Source organism: Ursus maritimus, unplaced genomic scaffold (genome assembly GCF_017311325.1).
Source record: "Ursus maritimus isolate PB19 unplaced genomic scaffold, ASM1731132v1 scaffold_17, whole genome shotgun sequence".
Classification (NCBI taxonomy): Eukaryota; Metazoa; Chordata; class Mammalia; order Carnivora; family Ursidae; genus Ursus; species Ursus maritimus.
The window spans coordinates 59,503,869-59,520,490 of record NW_024424119.1 but is presented as its reverse complement, the minus strand read 5'-3'; the positions used below and the strand labels follow the sequence as shown (position 1 = coordinate 59,520,490).

Here is a 16,622-nt window from a genome sequence, read left to right as displayed (position 1 = left end):
CCCCCCCCCCCCCCCCCCCCCCCGTGCCTCTAGGCTGTCCGGGTCAGATGGAGCCATCTGCCACACGTCGCCTCCCCGTGGCTGGGTAGCCTGGCCCTTAGCCCCAAGCCTGTACCTATCATATCCTCTTCCAGGTCCTCAAAGCTGATCCTGGTGTTCTGCTTCTCCTTCAGCGTCGAGGTCTCCAGGGTATCCCTCACTTTTGCGTCGACCTGCAGGGCACAGGGGACTGTCAGCTCCAAGGGTACGTGGGACGCGTAGGCACGCCCAGCCTCCGACTACCTCCTCGGTGCTGGACAGCGTCTGCACTCTGTCAGCCAGGTACAGCAGCTTCGCTTCGCAGTACGCCAGCTTGCCGAACACATCGAGGCTATCGGAGAGCCCCACTTCTTTCTGTAGGCCAGGAGAAGGGTCCCGTCTCTCCTCTGGCTTCTCCCAGGGACTCTGGGCAGGTGGCTCCACCCACCGCAGCTGGTACCTGGGCGGTGGGCAGGGCAATGCCAATCAGCCGCATGAAGAGGTTGTCAATGCCTGTCTGGATGGTCAGCAGCAGTTTCTGGCTCTTGGTCATGCTGGAGTAGGCCAGCTGGAGTCTCTCTTCCTCCTCTCTGAGCATGTCCTTCATTCTCTTCTCTACGGACTTGAAGCTGTTGAGGAGGGTGGTGCCACAGACTCCAGGCCAAGGCAGCCTGAGCCCTGAGTTGGGTGCTGTGCTAAATTCAGGGGCTCCACAGTCCAGATAGGTCAGATGTGGGCATGTGGCACCCCTTGGCTGGGCCCCCCAGACCACCTGCCAGGCACCCGCAGGCTCATTGGCAGTGGACACTCTCAGCTCCGCGCTGGGCCCCAGCCCACATGCACTGTTTGCGAGGACCCAGGTGGGGGGCTTGGTGGAAGGCAGAGGCTGGCAGGGTACCTGACGGAGCCGGGTGTCTCGCGGAACTTGAGCGTTGCCTCTTCCACTTCCAGCTTCTTCATCAAAGCCTCCAGCTTCGCCCGCCGCTCCTCACAGTCCTCCATCTGCAGCTCCAGGTTCTCCCCGGTGTTCCTCTGAGCCAGAAACCGGCCAGCGATGTCCTGGCATGGCCATCGTGGGGAGAAGCCGGTGTGGGCCAGGTGGGCACAGGCCCCACAGAACTGGTTTCTTCTGGGTCCCTCCCCATAGTCAGGAATGATGCTGACTGTGGCCAGGCACGGGGAAGGCACTTTCCGTGCGTCAGCACAGGTGACCCACACTACAAGCAGAGAGGGCAGACAGCCCGAGGCAGAGACGAGGAGAACACCCCTGAAAGACTGCCTAGCTTTGAGCCCTTTGTCTGAGGATGGACAAGCTTATGTCAGGGCCGCAGACGGGAGTTAAAGCTTACTAAGAATAAACCCAGATCGGATTAAACAGAAGGGCCAGGCAGAGATGGCCTCTCATTGTGGTCCTAGGGGTTTGGGAAGAGACGGAGTTGTAGGTAGAAGTCCCAGCACTTGGAGCCTCGAATCCCAGCAGGCTCCGTGCCGCCCCTGGGACATGACTTGGATATGCTAGTGTGCTCTCTACTTTCAGCTGTGGGGGCCGCAGCTCCGTGTCCCTTCATTCACAGGCTCAGCCGGGCCTTGGGCTGGGGCAGGGGCTCCCTGCCTTCCATCCACCCCCAAGAGAGCCAGGGAGCGGTACCCAGAGGTGGGAGCACCGCACAGCCGTCTTCACTTTCTCCACCAAAGCAGTCACATCTGTCTGGTACTCAATGTCCGCCTTGGAGGTCTCTCTTTTCCTCACTGGGCAGAGCAGAGGGGAAGGGTGGCCAGCATGCAGGAATGGCGTGGGAGCTCTCCTCGAGGCCATCAGACACCTCTGTGCATGCCCAGGCATCGGGGGAGCCTACCAGAGAGCTGGGCAGGTACCCATCAGAGCTACCTACACTTTTTCCTGCCCCCTCACCCCCCTCGCTGGCTCTTCTAGGATGCCCCAGGACAGCTCCATCCAGAAGCAGCCTGGCATGGGGGCTTTGTGGTGCTTCTCAGAGGCAGCCCAAGGGTCCAGGGGGCCGGACTGTCTCTTCTGAGGAATCACTGGATGATCAAGCCCTGGGGTGCCAGGGGACAGCGGAGAAGCTAGGGGCTTGGCCACACTGGGCAGCTAGCCCAAGACTGGGAGTGGTGCGGTGAAGTGTGGGCTGTGCCTGTTGGCACCTAGCCTCTGCAGGTAGAGCCGGGGAGAGGCAGCTTTCTCCCTCACCCTGGCCACCACAGGTTGCACCTGGCCTCACAGAGACCTAACTAGGTGGCCTGAGCCCGCGCTGGCCTCTCGGGATCCTGGCTGGGGGCAGCAGAGAGCTGAGGCTCACCTTTCACAGTTTCTGTACCCATGAGATTGGAGGGGAAGTCCAAATCCCGCCGGCCCTGGTAGGAAGGGGAGGACGAGGTGAGCAGCACCGTCCGCCGGGGAGTGGGCCACCCAACGTTCCTGGCACTGCAATGGGATTCCTGCAGGGACTTACCCGGCGGTACTTCTCGTTGGTCTCCTTCGTGTGGATCTTGTCAATCAACTTCTTCTGCTGATTGAGCCGGTTCTCCCGAGCCCTGCGTTCTTCAATGAAAGTCGCCTCCCCTTGCCGCATGTTCATCTGGGGACACGGGAGGTGGGGTGCGGTTATGTCTCACCAAGGCCCCCATGGTGCTAAATCCAGCATTCAGTTTCAGTCCCCATCTTCTAGATTTGGGAATACCAATGGAGGCTCTTGGCTGCGCCCTTCTTCCCAAAATGCTCATGCCTGCCAGCTTTCAACACCCTTCCTGCCTTCCGCCCTCCTCTCTGGATTCCTCCTCCAGCGCCCGGCCTCTGAGGGGTGCCACCTTCCCCTCCTCTACTGGAGTCGCCCGCCCCAGCTGCAGCCAGGGCTTGAGGAACCATTTCTCTTTGTAGCCTGGGCTCCCCGCTGATTTGGTTGGCTTCATTGAGAACTCACTCACACAGGGCGTGATTCCACGTGTCTAAAAAGGAACTCGACATATTGCCCCAAACCTGGTCTCTCCCCCGTGTCCTGCTTTGGCGGGTTCAGCATCCATGCGCCTGCCTATGCATCCTGGATGCTGCTCTCCCCCTCCCCATCCCCATCTGACTCGGTGCCAGACCCCTTCGGGTGACCTTCAGAGACTTCCAGGCCCCATTGGCATTCAGGCACCCAGCACTCCCTCTGGTCCGTGCCAGGGGACCAGCATCTGGACTCTGGTTCCCTCGGTCTCTGCAGCCAGAGCGCACCTGTTTCCGAAATGCAAATCTGATCCCATTGCCCCTGTGTCTCCTCCGAGAGTGTCAGGGTGGGTGGGGGGCCACCACCTAAGCCCCAACCACCTCTGCCTCCACGGGCTTGCAGGCCCTCTGTTCCTCCGAACCTTCTCTGCTCCAGCCGCTTGTGCCTCCTTTGGCCCAGTTATGCCCCAGGACCTTTGTTGTCCTTCATCCTCCAGGGTTCAGACCCCTTCGACCTCCAGAGCCCTACTCAAGCATCATCAGCCTGAGCAGGTAAGTGCCCCAGGGTGGCCCTACATCATCCATTCCTTTCTCTGCAGGACGGGCCAGTGGTTGTGTGACATTTCTTCATGGACTACTGGATGGCTTCGTACGCTGCCCCCCCCCCCCATGAGGATGACACATGCCTGTCTTTCAGGGGCTTTGAGGAGGCCTTGGCACAGACTGAGTGAAGGGATGGCCCCTGCCCGGGCCAGGTAAATTCCCTCCTGTGTTTCCTTCCAGGCTTCCATGGCTGGTAGGACCCTGTCCGGCCAGGGCCATCACGTATGAGCAGAGCAGGCTCGTGGGGTAGCCAGTGATTGCAGGCAGTGGGGGTCTGGAGTGTTCCTATGCACCCTGGGCCAGATGCATCTGAGAGGGAGCCCCGCAGGACCCCCAGCCCTTGCTCACCTTGACCTCATCTGTAATCATCATGGCGTCCTGGGACATGATTGTCATATCTGACAGTTCTGAGCAGTAGTCGCCCACAAGTGTCTGCAGCTTGTCCAGCTCTGTGGGGTATCCTGCCAGCTCCTGCATTGAATGGGGCAAAAGCAGGGGCGCCCAGTGACGCAGTCAGTTAAGCCTCTGACTTGTGATTTTGGCTCAGGTACTGACATGATATCAAGCCCCCCACGTTGGGCTCCATGCTGGGCGTGGAGCCTGCTTAAGATTCTCTCTCTTCTTCCTCTGCACCCCCCACCCCGTGCGTGCCCTTTCTCTAAAATCAATCAATCAATCAATCACTCTTAAGAAGGGGCACGAGCAGGTGGGCACACTGTTGTCCTGAGCAGGGAGGCTCGAAACACAGATGTGGGGTCAGAGACTCGGGGCGCAAGGCCAAGGCTGCCCTGACCAGCTGGCTATGGGAACCTGGGAAAGCCACTTAACCTCTCTGAGAGTCCCCATCTGTTGATAACGGCTCTTTCGGAAGGCAGCTGTCAGAATCTATTGAGAAGGTACAATAAGGTATGAAGCTCAGAGCCAGGGTCATAAATAGCCAATCTATCCAACTCTTAGTACTTTATTGTTAATAACTACAATGCAGGATCTTTGCTAGTTAAAAAAAAATACATATGACTGGGACACCTGGGTGGCTCCGTCCGTGAAGCATCTGCCTTCGGCTCGTGTTGTGATCCCGGGGTCCTGAGATCGAGCCCTGGGCCGGGCTCCCTGCTCAGTGGGGAGCCTGCGTCTCCCTCTCCCTCTGCTGCTCCCCCTGCTTGTGCTCTCTCTCTCTCTCTCTGTCAAATAAAATCTTAAAAAAAAAATACAGATGACCATGGGAGTTATTTATAAACACACACACACATATATGTTCTGGGGGTGCCTGAGTCGGTTGATGTCAGCTCAGGTGTTGATCTCAGGGTCGTGAGTTCAAGCCCCATGTTGGGCTCCATGATGGGCATGGAGCCTAATAGAAAAAAATGCATATGTTCTGAAAAGAACACGCCCCTGGGGGGGCATAATGCTCCCACATGAAGGAGGGCCAGACCCAGGAGTACAGCCGGAGGGGGAAGGGGTGTGAAGAGGCGGGCCAAGGAAGGCAAGGTGGCAGGGTCTCGGGCTGGATCTCTAGGAACAGGGTGCTGAGGCAAGAGGGACAGTGCAGGGGCTGCCTCTGTGGGCTACAGCAGAACCTGGGGGCCGTGACTCCAGCCAGGAGGACCTGCAGTGCCTACCCATCCCACCCCGCCCTCCTCCCAAACCTCACTTCCACCTGTCACCTACCTGGCTGCGTTGCTCTCCGGGGCTCCCCCTGCACCAGCCTCAGGATGAGGGAATTGGGAGAACTTCCTCACCCTCCCTGCCCCTCCGGCCACACTGCTCCTCCCAACACCATGGCACCCACCGTCCAGACCTCCTGTCTTCTGGTCCTCCTCCTCCCCATGGAGAGGGCGTGCCTCTCAGTGGGACTCATGGACCCTGGGGGCCTCCTCCAGGCCTCATCTGCTGGGGGCAGGGCGCCGGCTTGGAAGAGGTGGGCAACAAGCTGGAGGTTACCAGCCTGCTCAGAGGTGGCTTGCCCTCTGGAAGTTAGGGCACTTTCTGAGGGTTCAGGACCCATCTTTTGCCCTCGGAGGCCAGGCAAACGACAAAGGATGGGGCAAAATAGAAACACTGAACCATCAAATACATGCAAGAAAACCCAAACGATTCTGATATATCCCATAATATGCCTTTCTGAAGTAGCAAATGACAAGTTTTCACGTGCAGGAACATGGTGTCCCTGCTCAGCGGGGCCCAAAGCAGGGGTCTGTCCACCTTGGGGCACAGCGGCCTGAAGGAGGGCTGCAGCCCCTCCCCCCCGAGGGGCGGGGCGGGAGCGTGGCCCCGCCCCGGAGGCGCCCGTGCCCACTGAGATGCTAGCCGCGCACCTAGTCTGGGGCTGAGACCCCGGCGCTCAGGGCCAGACGGCTTCCCTGGGCTGGGGTGTGGGGCGAGGGGCTCACTTTCTTCAGATGATGCAGCAGGTCCACGTACAGCAGGTGCATGTTCTGGCTTGTGGCGATCTTGACCGTGGTCTTTTCAATATTGTTCTCCAGTTGGCGGATGACCTGGGGGTGGCCCGAAGGCACGCAGTGCTTGGTGACAGACCACCGAGAAGCCCACCTGGAGGCCGACCCAGGAGCCAGGAGGCTGCGCTTTTGTCCGGGGAGGGCGTGTGTGTCTTTCATTTAGCCTCGCTCCCAACGGAGCCCCGCCCCTTCCAGAGGCCCCGCCCATCCGGCGAAGCCCCGCCCCGCCCGCCACCTGCCGCATGCGGAGCTCCTCCTTGGTGGCGTCAGGCTGGCTCCTCAGGCTGGCCAGCTCCAGCTGCATGCTCTCCAGCTTCTGCCCCCGCCTCCGCGCCAGGTGAATCAGCACGTTGTGCACGTTCACGCGGTCGAAGACGTACTTTCGCAGCTTCTCCCGCGCCACCTGGGTCGGGGAGGGCACGGCCCGCGCGTGGGTGCGCACGGGGCTGCGGAGCCCGCGCGCAGCGGGGCTGGAGGGGAGGGACCCCGGGGAACGGGACCTCGCTTTGCCCGCCACCGGCTCCGCAGCGTTGTTTTAGTGGTGGTGGGGAGGGAGTGCACTGGCTGGGCGAGGCTGAGGGATCCCTCCTGCCACCTTACCTCCATGGAGCAGCGGCAGTGCGCCAGCCTCATGGACACGTCCTTCCCGCAAGCCTTGGAAATGGTCCGCTGGTCATACTGTGGAGCGGCGGTGGCTGAGCTGGGGCCCTGGTCTGTGTACGCCCAGCCCCAGTCCCGCCAGGCATTCTCTCCCGGCCTCTTCTACCCTGTGCTTGCCCAGCAGCAAGGCCCCATCCAGGCCCTCTCAGCTCACATGTGATGGGAGTCTGGAGAAGAGGGCCTAGGTCTCGCCTGCATGGCCAGAGAGCCAGAGGGGGTCGTGCTGTAGGGGGTAGCCCCGGAAAAGGACCCCAGTCAGGCCCACCCTGTCTGCCAGGCTTGCAGGAGTGACTGGAGCTAGGGGAACAGGTCCTGGGAAGCCCCTTTCTCAAGATGCCCCCTGGCTTCGGAAAGGTCAGAGCAGGGGATGGGGGGGAGGGGGGAGAAGAGGAGATGCCTGCTCTCCACCTGTGTGTGGGACTGTTTCAGCACGTGCATGTCCCCCCCCATCCCCAGCCAGAGGTCAGCAGGGAGGGGGCAGGGCCACTCACCTTGTTGGCCAAAGCCCAGTCTTGGGCCCCTCGACGGATGTTGCTGCGCAGGAGAGCCAGCATGGCTTTGTTCTTGGCAGTCTTCTCCTTTACCGCTTGGATTTGCAGTGCCCGACATTGCTCTGGGGTGGGGGGTGGGGAGCGGAGGTGCAGAGGGCCAGAGGGCCAGGGTGTGGGCCAAGGGCTGGCTGGATTCCTGAGCTGGGGAGGTTCCACACTAGGGAGGCCCAAGGCAGGGTGGGCACAAGAATGCCGCCTCCACAGCCAGGGGTCCTTCCTCCCACCTACTCAGGCTCACTGGCTTCATTGCTCAACAGTGCTTATGTGGATGGCTCCCAGTGGGGGGCTGTGCTGGGCAGCGGGGAGGGTGAGGTCACAGCCAGAGATGGGCACCTCCTGTGATCCCTTCCAGACCCACTGGCCAGGGAAGCAGGTGGGTCCTTTCCTGTCCCCTCTGGCTTTGGGGCTCACGGTGCTCTCAAATCTCCTTGAAGCCCCCTGCACAGCAGCCCCTTTGGTCCCTTCTCTTAGGTCTGTTTGGGGGGTGGCCACTAGCCCTTGTTTGCCCTGGACTGGCCTGTGTTAAATCCGAAAGCCGCTGAGCCCAGAGAGGGGCCAGACGGGCTGTTCCCTTGGGGGTGGGCTCACCTTGGAGCCGAGTAATTGTCTTCAGCTCCTGGATCTGCTCGTCCATGTCTGCCTCGCTACGCATCTTCATGGTGGCCCTCGGGGTCCTCCAGGGACCCTTTGCACCTCCCTGTGCTGGGCCTGCTCAGCAGAACTGCATGCAGTTCCAATTGTCCCCGGAATCTCTGCCCATTGTGATGGGGGCTGAGGTTCTCGATGTCCAGTTCAGGGAACGCTGGAGCTCCCGGCCCGCCCTGCCCCCACCCCCTGGCGCTAGTGAGCCTTGGGGCTGTCCTCTGGATGCGTGAGTCTTATGGCTGCTCTCTGCTCAGGAGCACTGCTAGGGTGGGGGGTCCACAGGAAAGTGATTTGTGGTGGTTTGACACTGTACCCCACACCAGCCCCCCTACTCTCCCCATCCCCTCCACACCCCCAAGCTGTCCCCCACTGAGCCTCATGGGATCTCTATTCCCTCACCCCACCCCAAGCTCAGACCCTGCACCCTGGACTACCCGGCTTGTGAGACCCCATCTCTCCCTGCCCTTCGCCTGGGGCTGGAGCCCGTCCTGCTCCACCTCCACTTCCCTGGTGGGATCCCTGGGTCTAGCTTTAGGTGTCACTTACTCCGGGAGGGGTCATCCCCGGCCCATGCTGCCCTTGGAGTTGTGTGCCCCAAACCCCTGACAGCCTGGGATCCCGGGGGGGGGGGGAGGGCACAGCAGTTAAGTTACTGTTTCCGGCCACGCTGCACGACTTTGCTGGGGCTGCCGTAACAGGGTGGCACAGCCCACGCTGGCACTGTGGGGACTTAATGCCTCATACCCGGAGGCTGCAAGTCTGACATTGAGGCGCTGGTAGGGCTGGTTCCCCCTGAGCTAGGAGACAGCGTCTTCTCACTGTGTTCCCACAAAGTCATCCCTCTGTGTGTGTGTGTCCTCCTCCCCTCAGAGGGACACAGGCCAGACTGCATCAGGGCTCTCCCTCATTTTAATGCAATCATTTCTTCCAAGGCCTTGTTTCCAAATGCAGTCACGTTCTAAGGTCCTGGGTGTTAGGGCTGTGACATGTAAATTTGGGGACACACAGTTCATAACCATGGCTGTTACCCATAGCTGTCTGAGACCTCACACAGACCTTTTAGCCTTCCTGGTCATTGCCAGCTTTTAAAAAGTGAGTCCAGTCCCATTTAAAACTCCAGGTTCACCTTCTGCTGTCCCTCCGAGACCTCAGCAGTTTGGAAGGACGGGTCATGGGCATGGTCCTCCCCTGTTCTCCCCGGGCCTCAGGCAAAGCCTGCTCGCTGTCCCGCAGTATCGGTTCTCCCTGCTTCCTCAGATAGACAACCCCGGAATTTTAGCAGGGCACGCGGCTGCCCAGAACGCGGCGGTCTTCCTAGGTGCCTTCACACTGGATGTACCACGTGACTTAGTTGTGGCCAATGGAGGGTAGGCACAAGTGGTGAGTGAACTGTCCTCCTCCGAGTGACTGGAATGGAGACACCAGGGCTGGAGCTGACACGGCTGCCTGGGACCATGACGTGCATCCGGAACAGAGGCCATGACTGCAGGGGCCAGACGGAATGCAGGCTGGGTCCCTGACCACCCATCAGCCCCGGATCACCCACTTGGACTATTTCATGAAAGAAAACCCCAACCCCAGCTTGCTCAGGCCATGGTTGTCTTGGGCTTCCTGTCATTTTGCCTTCCCACTAAACGATTCCCTGGTGCACAGTAGGTGCTCAATATTCTCTGGAGTGACTGGCTAGGCCAAGAGGTGCAGGAGTTGAGCTGAGTCTGGAGCGGCGTGGCCCTGTGTCGTGTGCCTTTGGTGTGACGGGGAGGGCAACCTTATAGGATGATGGATCTGCCCAGCTTTTATGTGCTCTCTGCCTCTCCCTCTGTCGGGTGGGTGGGTGGTCATGCCCACTCAGGCGCTTTCCTTGCATGGGGACAGACCTCCAGTAAACCAGCTCTGGCCTCCCTCCACCCCTCATGTCCTCCTGCCCTGGAGCGAAGTGACTTCATCTGATAGGTGTGTTTGGAATGGTAGGCGGGTCGGCACGGCCACTTCTTGTGCCTTGTCTCTTGGGGGCCAGGCGCTAACTGGCTGCATACCTTCCGCTTTGCTCCTCCGTGGCTAGACTTGTGGAAGCAGACCCCACGCGGGAAGTCCTGTGGAACCGTCTGATTCTGGGGCTGTGTTAGGAACTGCCCCGCCAGGTCCTCCAGTGTCAGGTGCTAAGGTGACATTTGTCTTGCACCTTCTTACTGCTTTGACGTGCTTCCCAATTGTTTTAGGACTCAGTTGGGAAAAGACAAGACATTTATTTGTCTAGCAAGCCCTGCAGCAGCTGTCCCCTCTGACTGTGGGGATGCCAGGGCCAGACAGGGAGTGTCAGAGTGCCAGGGCATGGCAGAAGTCCCTTCCACCAAGTGCCCAGGGCCTCTCTGACCCTCTCCAGCTCTCGGTGTCCTCCATGTTTCTCACTGCCCTCTGGGAGGCCAACCACCGCAGGGACAGCCCCTTTGGTCTGACCTGGGCAGGAGCAAAGGTTTGCACAGGGTTGGCAGACCTGGCCATGCATGTGTGCAGGGGACCCCGTTGGGTCACCTTAGGGTGTGAGGAGGGCCGGTGTGAGGCAGGAGTGCAAGCCTGAGGAGAGGAGGCCCTGAGGGCTATGTTCTAGAAGTTTCTGGCCCCAGGTCTTCTGCGCCCCAGCTGGAGCTCTCCTAGCTGTGCCGATCTGTAGGAGGCAAAGGGAGACAGCTGGAACCACAGCTTCAGCTGCTCACCAGGCCTCTACCAAGAAGGACGCAGGCCTGACGTCAGTCAGCTTGGGGTCTGGCCACTCTTCTTGGGGTGCCCACACTCCCGATTCTGCACTCCCCCTGTCCTAGGGCCACCCAACCCCTCCTGTACAAGCGGCTCAGGTCGGTCTGGCCGTTGCATGCCACCCGCTCCCGCCCCTCCAGGATGGACAGGCCAGAGGGCAGAGGCCCTGTCCAGCCCACTCCCTGGGCCCCGGGCCTGTCTGCCCAAAACTCTGGCAGCGGGGCCTCAGGGTCTGCTTCCCGCTGCCCCCTGGCCTCTCACCTGTGTCCCTGTCTTTGGGGAGCTGCCCCGTCTCCAGGAAGAGCCAGAGGTTGCTGCATCTGTGCGACTCCACTCGGGTCACCCAGTAGCTGGCCACTGAGCCTGTGACTGGGGAGCGGGGGGAGGGGCCAAGGGGCTGTGGGCCTGGGCCTCTGCACTTCTCAGGGAAAGGGGACCTGGGCCCAGGCTTCTTCTGGGCAGATGGTGATGGTGGGCTTGGCAGGACTCCCACCGAGAACTGGGACCCCATCCCAGGAGGCAGAGATGCGTCAGACCACAGCCTCCCCACCCCTAGCAGGAACCCACCCCTGCTGAAGAGCCAGTATCACGTCTGGCCACTCGGGTGCATGTCAAAGGCCATAGGCACAGGCCCTGGAGTACCCACCCACGGCCACCAACACGTTCCGCTGGAAGGGGTACGGAAGCTTCCTCCGAACGAACATCTGCAGGCCGAAGGTTGCACCGGTGCCTGCCAAGAGCCAAGGTCCCCATCAGCCAGCCTATCCACCAGGCTGGCGGGGGAACCGCCTGGGCCCCGGCTGAGTGCCCACAGCACCGGTCAGGCTCCCAGCATCTGAGGACGGGCGACCTGACGCCACCTGCTGGGCACTCAGGGTGAGACAGGAGGGGGGAGGTCTGTCCACACCCCAGGACGTCTGGACCCAGCCTACCTGTGACAAAGGTGAAAACGCCCTTCACGAAGGCCTTCGACTGGCACGCGGCATACTCCCCCAGTCCCTGGGATGAGGGAGGGGGTGTGGGCTCAGTTCCCCTCCCTCTTCTTTCATAGGCCCTTCTGTCCCTTCTTCGGGTATACTCTGGCCGTAAGGAAGGGGCCCACTCATCGTGAGGCCCTGGGGGCTTCGACACATCCCACTTGCCTCCATGTCCACCCAGGCTGCCCCGATCCCCATAACGGGAGGGTCCACCCCTCTCTGTCTCTCTTCCCCGAGGAGGGAAACCCCCCACCGAGCCCCCACCCTCCCCACTCAGGTCAGTTTCCGAGGTCCGGGGCCCGCGTCCCAGGCCGGCCTTCTCACCGGGTGCTTGGCGGCCACGGTGTCGTCCACCCGGGACAGGCCCAGGTTCACCATGGCTGGCAGGTCCCCGGCAGCAGGCGGGCGGAGCCTGCGCAGGACGGGCAGAGGGGCGGGTGCGAACAGGGGGCGGAGCCCGCGCAGGACGTGCGGAGGGGCGGGTGCGACCGGGGGCGGGTGCGACCGGGGGCGGGTGCGACCGGGGGCGGGTGCGACCGGGGGCGGGTGCGACCGGGGGCGGGTGCGACCGGGGGCGGAGCCCGCGTAGGACGTGCTTCTCCCTCTGCTCCCCCACTTGTGTTCCCTCTCTCTCACTCTCTCCCTCAAATAAATAAAATCTTAAAAAAAAAAAAAAAAAGAGCCTCCAAGGGGAAGTGCTGGGTCTGAGCCATGCTGGGGGTACCAGCTCCAACCAGCCCCTGAGTCCCAGCCCTCCCTCCTCCTCTGGAGGCTCAGACCCCAGGCCAGGCCAGGCAGGCTTCTGGGCAAGGTGACAGGCCCCCACACCTATGCCCCTTGGTCTTCTCGGCATGATGCTGGGAGGGGATGAGGCAGGGAAGCACACAGGGGCCCCTCACCCACCAGTGCCAGTGCCAGGGACGGTGGCTGCCGTCCTGAGCTTGGCTGCAGGGCGAGAGCAGGGAAGGTGCTCGTAGGAGCTTCGGTTCCCACCTCCTAGGCTCTTGTGTTTCCTGGGCTGGGGGAAGAGCCCACCCCTCCACAAAGCCTGCAGGAGATGAGTTCCTGGACCCTCACCCCTCCCCACCTCTTACCAGGAGCTGTGGAATGCCCAGAGTGTCCCTGCTTCCCTCTGAGAGGGGAGGAGGCGGCCTCGTCATGGCCATGGCCTCCCTGACCCCCGTAGGACCTCCTCCTCCAGCCAGGAGTGGGGAGCACCCTGCAGGGCCTCTGCCCCATTCGGTCCTCGGAGGTGTAGAGTGTTTGCGGGGCAGGACAAGACCGGGATGTGGTCCCAGATTTGGAGCTCACCTTCCCTGCTTCTTTTCACATCTCAGGCTGGACCAGCCCTGGCAGAGGGGGCCTGGCAGCCTGCCCCTGGTGCTTCTGGGGGAAAGTCTCTGAACCTGGGGTAGCCCTGATGGCACAGCTGCTTAGGAGGGCCAAGCTGGCCTTTGCTGGAGGCCACCTGACCCCGCAGTGCTGGGGCTGGGAAGCTGCTCCTTTGTGCACCTGATCTCCCCAAAGGGGCTGAGAGGGCTGGGCTCAGCCCTGAGCAGCAATGACATCAGCTCAGTGCCTGCCCACCCGCTGTGAAGAGCGGTGGGCCCCCCTCCCCGCCAGCCCAGGGCCAGGAGGTCTCTGATGGGGGGGGGGGCTGCAGAAGGTATGGCAGGGGTGGGCCACCCTTCAGTGCCTTCTCTGTGCAGGGTGTGACAGCCATCCCTGCCCCTGGTGGGCCGTCTGTGCCCAAGGCCCTGGTGGGTGGGTCCGTCCATCCCTCCGGCCCTCCTGACCCCCGCTGGAATGGGGATGGGGGAGTGTGGAGGGCTTCACAGGTATGTTTTCTTCTGGGATGACGTCTGTGGCCTCTCGGTGGCACGACTTCTGTCCCTGAAAGCCGGGTCGCAGTGGGCGGCACGTTTCCTCTCTAAGAGCTTGTCTGTACAACTGTGTGCTCCACGTTTTTTTGTGCGTTCCCAGAGGCGGGCAGCCGTCCCCACCATTGACTCTAGAACCTTTCCATCACCCCAAAAGGAGTCCCCTTGAAACAGTCACAGGGAGCCCCCAGCTCTTGGCAGCCACTGATGTCCGTTCTGTCTGAGGACTTGCCCTTTCTGCACATTTCACATAAGTGGATTCTTCCGGAAGGTGGCCTTCGATGTGCCTCTCTCGCCCAGCCTGACGTCCTCAAGGTTCATCTGCGGCCTGGCATCGGTCAGCGCTCCTTCCTCCTTCCGCTGCACCGCATTCTGCCGTGGAGGGACGGCGCCGTGATTCCATTGCTGACACCAGTGTTGAGCTCGGCGACTCTGCCGTGGAATCCACCTGCCGTTTAAAGTGCTTTTCCGGTCCCTGGACCATCACACTCCCGGGCCCAGACGCCTCACCTGAGGCCTCCCCAGCTCAGGGCCTACCCGGTAGGGACCCCTCTCTCACCCATCCACGCAGGCTGCGGGGAGCCCCGCCAGCGGGGCCTCCTGTGTGCACCCGTGGGCACTGCCCTCCGGGGAGCTGGGGCCCTGGCAGCCGCCCCCGGTGCTGGACTCTGGGGGTGAGGGACAAGGCTCCGAGTGCCCGCTGCAGCCATGGACAAGGCAGGCGAGGCCATCCACGCAAACCCTGCCTCGGGCCGCAGACGTGGTGACATGGCGTAGAGGCCCCAGGTTTTAGCGGGGCCTCATTTATCCACAGCTCATTTATCCACAGCTATGAGCTGAGCACCTTCTGCACCCGGAGCTGGGGAATCAGAAGCCAACAGGCTGCCGACAGCTCCTGTTGTCACCGAGTTTATAGTGTGTGGAGCAGAGACAGTAAATAAACAGAAGAAGATGCGGATTAAGCTCCAAGCCTGGAAGGAAGAGACGGGGGTGAGGTGTAGACTGGGGTTTGAGAAGGGCTGCTTGGAGGAGGCAGAGGCCACAAGCTGCCCGGGGAACAGCAGGGTCCAGGCCGGTGCTGAAGGGCCACAGGGCCACAGGGCCACGGGGCTGGGTTTTATCCTCAGTGCCATGATGACGCTGGAGAATTTTAGGCTGGGGGCATCGGAATTATGCTCCTGAAGGTTTGCTCTGCCCACTGTGTGGCCGAGGACGGGGGAGCCAGCGGGTGGCTGGGCTGCACTGAAGACCCCGCGCGGGGACGTGCTGGTGGCGGGTGTGTCTTCCGTGCGTTGAGGGCCTGCCCGGCCCCTGGGAAGCCCCTCAGGGGGTCTGCAGCCTGCAGGTTGTCTGTCCCTTGGTCCTTGCTGAGCCCGGCAGTCCTACGGTTGGTGTGGGCGTCTGTCCAGCCCCCACACTTTCCTTGGAGTGGCGTGGGGGGGCACTCGGCACTCCTTTGGCCTTCCTGTCCTTCACCCCGAGAGGTGCGTTTGGAGAAGATTTTGTAGCTATTTGTCGCCTGTATACACGTGTTTTAAACACCGAGATCTAGGTCACACACAGCAGAACTCACTTTTTGCTGTCAGCTCTGCGAGTTTACCAACAGACGCAGACACGGGACCACCACAGTCCCTGCCCCGAAGGTGTCGGCGTGCCCCTCTGCCGGCCGCCATCGCTGCACCCGCACCCTGCCACCGCCACGCAGCTCCCTGTTGCTGGGGACTAGCCTATTCTGGAAGCTTCTAGAAAGGAATCCGCATCTGTAGTCTTCCGGAGAAGGCCTCCCTCGCTCAGCAACGCATCCGGGGTTTGTCGAAGCGTGTTACCCGAGTGGGCGGTTCTCTCTTTCCACTCTGTCCTGCCATGGAGGGCCCCGTTCACCCCGCAGCCGCTGGAGACACTTGGCGGCTTCTGGGTTTTGGTGGTTGTGAATAAAGCCCTCCAAACACCCACGTGTAGGTGTTTGCCAAGGTTTTCATTTCTCTTGTGTCAACACCAAGGTCTGTGATTGTCAGATTGTCTGGGAAATGAGTGTGTCCCTCTCTGAGAATCCGCCACGCGGTTTCCAGAGCACGCGGCCGCGAGTACTGCCGGAGTATCTCGGAGCGGCTTCGCCTTGCGTGTCCCCTGACTCATGGACGCATTTTCACGTGTTTATTTTCCATCTGGACGTCTTTGGTGAAGTGGCTTTTCCAATCTTTTGCCTGTTTTTTTTTTGTTTGTTTGTTTTGTTTTTAACTTGGGTTGCTTGTTTTTCTTATCATTGCATCTGGAGAGTTCTTTATAGATTCAGGATTTAAGTCCTTTATCAGATGTGTTTTCTGTAAATATTTTCAAGTCCCAGTGACTCTGGGGCCTGGCGGCAAGCTGGCGTCCCCTGAAACCCAGAGCAGGCAGCACTCAGAAGCGCCCGCTCCTCCCCTCCCTCCCTACTGGGGATGAACTCCTCCACTCCTGAGCACTGAGCAGCCTTCCCCCCCAGACTCTGGCCCCCATCAGAGCGTCAGGGTCGTGTGCCCTGAGGCCACCAGGCGGTCCTCCAATGGCGTCTCTGGTGCTCTGTCTGCGAACACAGGAAGCCCCCCGCCAGCCCGTGGCTCCTCCCTGGCGACACTCAGGCCTGCAGGCTTATGTAACCATCGATAAGGTGGCTGGGACTTCTAATCCACCGTAAGTGGCGGCTCAGCTCCACCTCCAGACGGGCCTGCTGGAGGCCCAGTTGGTGGCTGTGTAAGGGGCGGTGGGGTCCAGAGTGAGGGGCACCCAGGCCTCTGATGTCCCCTCTGTTGCAGCTGGGCTGGCCAATGGAGACTCCACTCCTGTGTGCGCGGGGGCAAATGAGTGAGGACTTTGGGGGCCCAGACCCCGAGTAGGGTCCCGCTGGCTAGAGCACCCCCAAGTGCCCTGGGCCCCCAGCCCCAGCCAGCCTGGAGGTGGAAGGAGGCCAAGATGAGGTCTCTGCTTGTGCTCGGTGACTGGCTGGCAGATGGGGGGGGGGGCAGATCCTCAGACGGGATGGGGAGAGGGGAGAGGTGAGAGCCAGCCTCTCTGGAGCCCTCCAGGAAATGACCCCTGTGGCCGGTGGGGGACCTTGGGTGATTGTGCGGGACAATGGACAAAGGGGGCTGAGTTTC

At 61.2% G+C, this 16,622-nt stretch overlaps 2 protein-coding genes across 2 annotated transcripts in view; both read right to left on the bottom strand.

Annotated features, from left to right (window-relative positions):
• The window catches only part of CCDC183 (coiled-coil domain containing 183), an 8,964-nt gene extending 1,074 nt beyond the window's left edge, over nt 1-7,890 (bottom strand). The window contains exons 1-13 of the mRNA XM_040631375.1: nt 7,821-7,890; nt 7,173-7,294; nt 6,622-6,699; nt 6,257-6,424; nt 5,956-6,060; nt 3,914-4,036; nt 2,490-2,615; nt 2,337-2,391; nt 1,667-1,767; nt 917-1,077; nt 479-647; nt 283-393; nt 116-212 (exon numbers count right to left, since the gene is read on the bottom strand). Of these exons, the coding sequence (XP_040487309.1) occupies nt 116-212; nt 283-393; nt 479-647; nt 917-1,077; nt 1,667-1,767; nt 2,337-2,391; nt 2,490-2,615; nt 3,914-4,036; nt 5,956-6,060; nt 6,257-6,424; nt 6,622-6,699; nt 7,173-7,294; nt 7,821-7,890 (1,486 nt within the window). The remainder of the gene's footprint in view (nt 1-115; nt 213-282; nt 394-478; nt 648-916; nt 1,078-1,666; nt 1,768-2,336; nt 2,392-2,489; nt 2,616-3,913; nt 4,037-5,955; nt 6,061-6,256; nt 6,425-6,621; nt 6,700-7,172; nt 7,295-7,820) is intronic.
• A 2,213-nt stretch (nt 7,891-10,103) lies between these two features.
• Nucleotides 10,104-12,054, bottom strand: TMEM141 (transmembrane protein 141). The gene is made up of 5 exons (XM_040632221.1): nt 11,933-12,054; nt 11,564-11,630; nt 11,278-11,361; nt 10,893-11,000; nt 10,104-10,542 (listed from the first exon to the last, which is right to left on the bottom strand). Exons 1-5 carry the CDS (start codon nt 11,984-11,986, stop codon nt 10,529-10,531), a joined length of 327 nt encoding a protein of 108 aa, XP_040488155.1. The 5' UTR covers nt 11,987-12,054; the 3' UTR covers nt 10,104-10,528.
• Between the last annotated feature and the right edge of the window lie 4,568 nt (nt 12,055-16,622).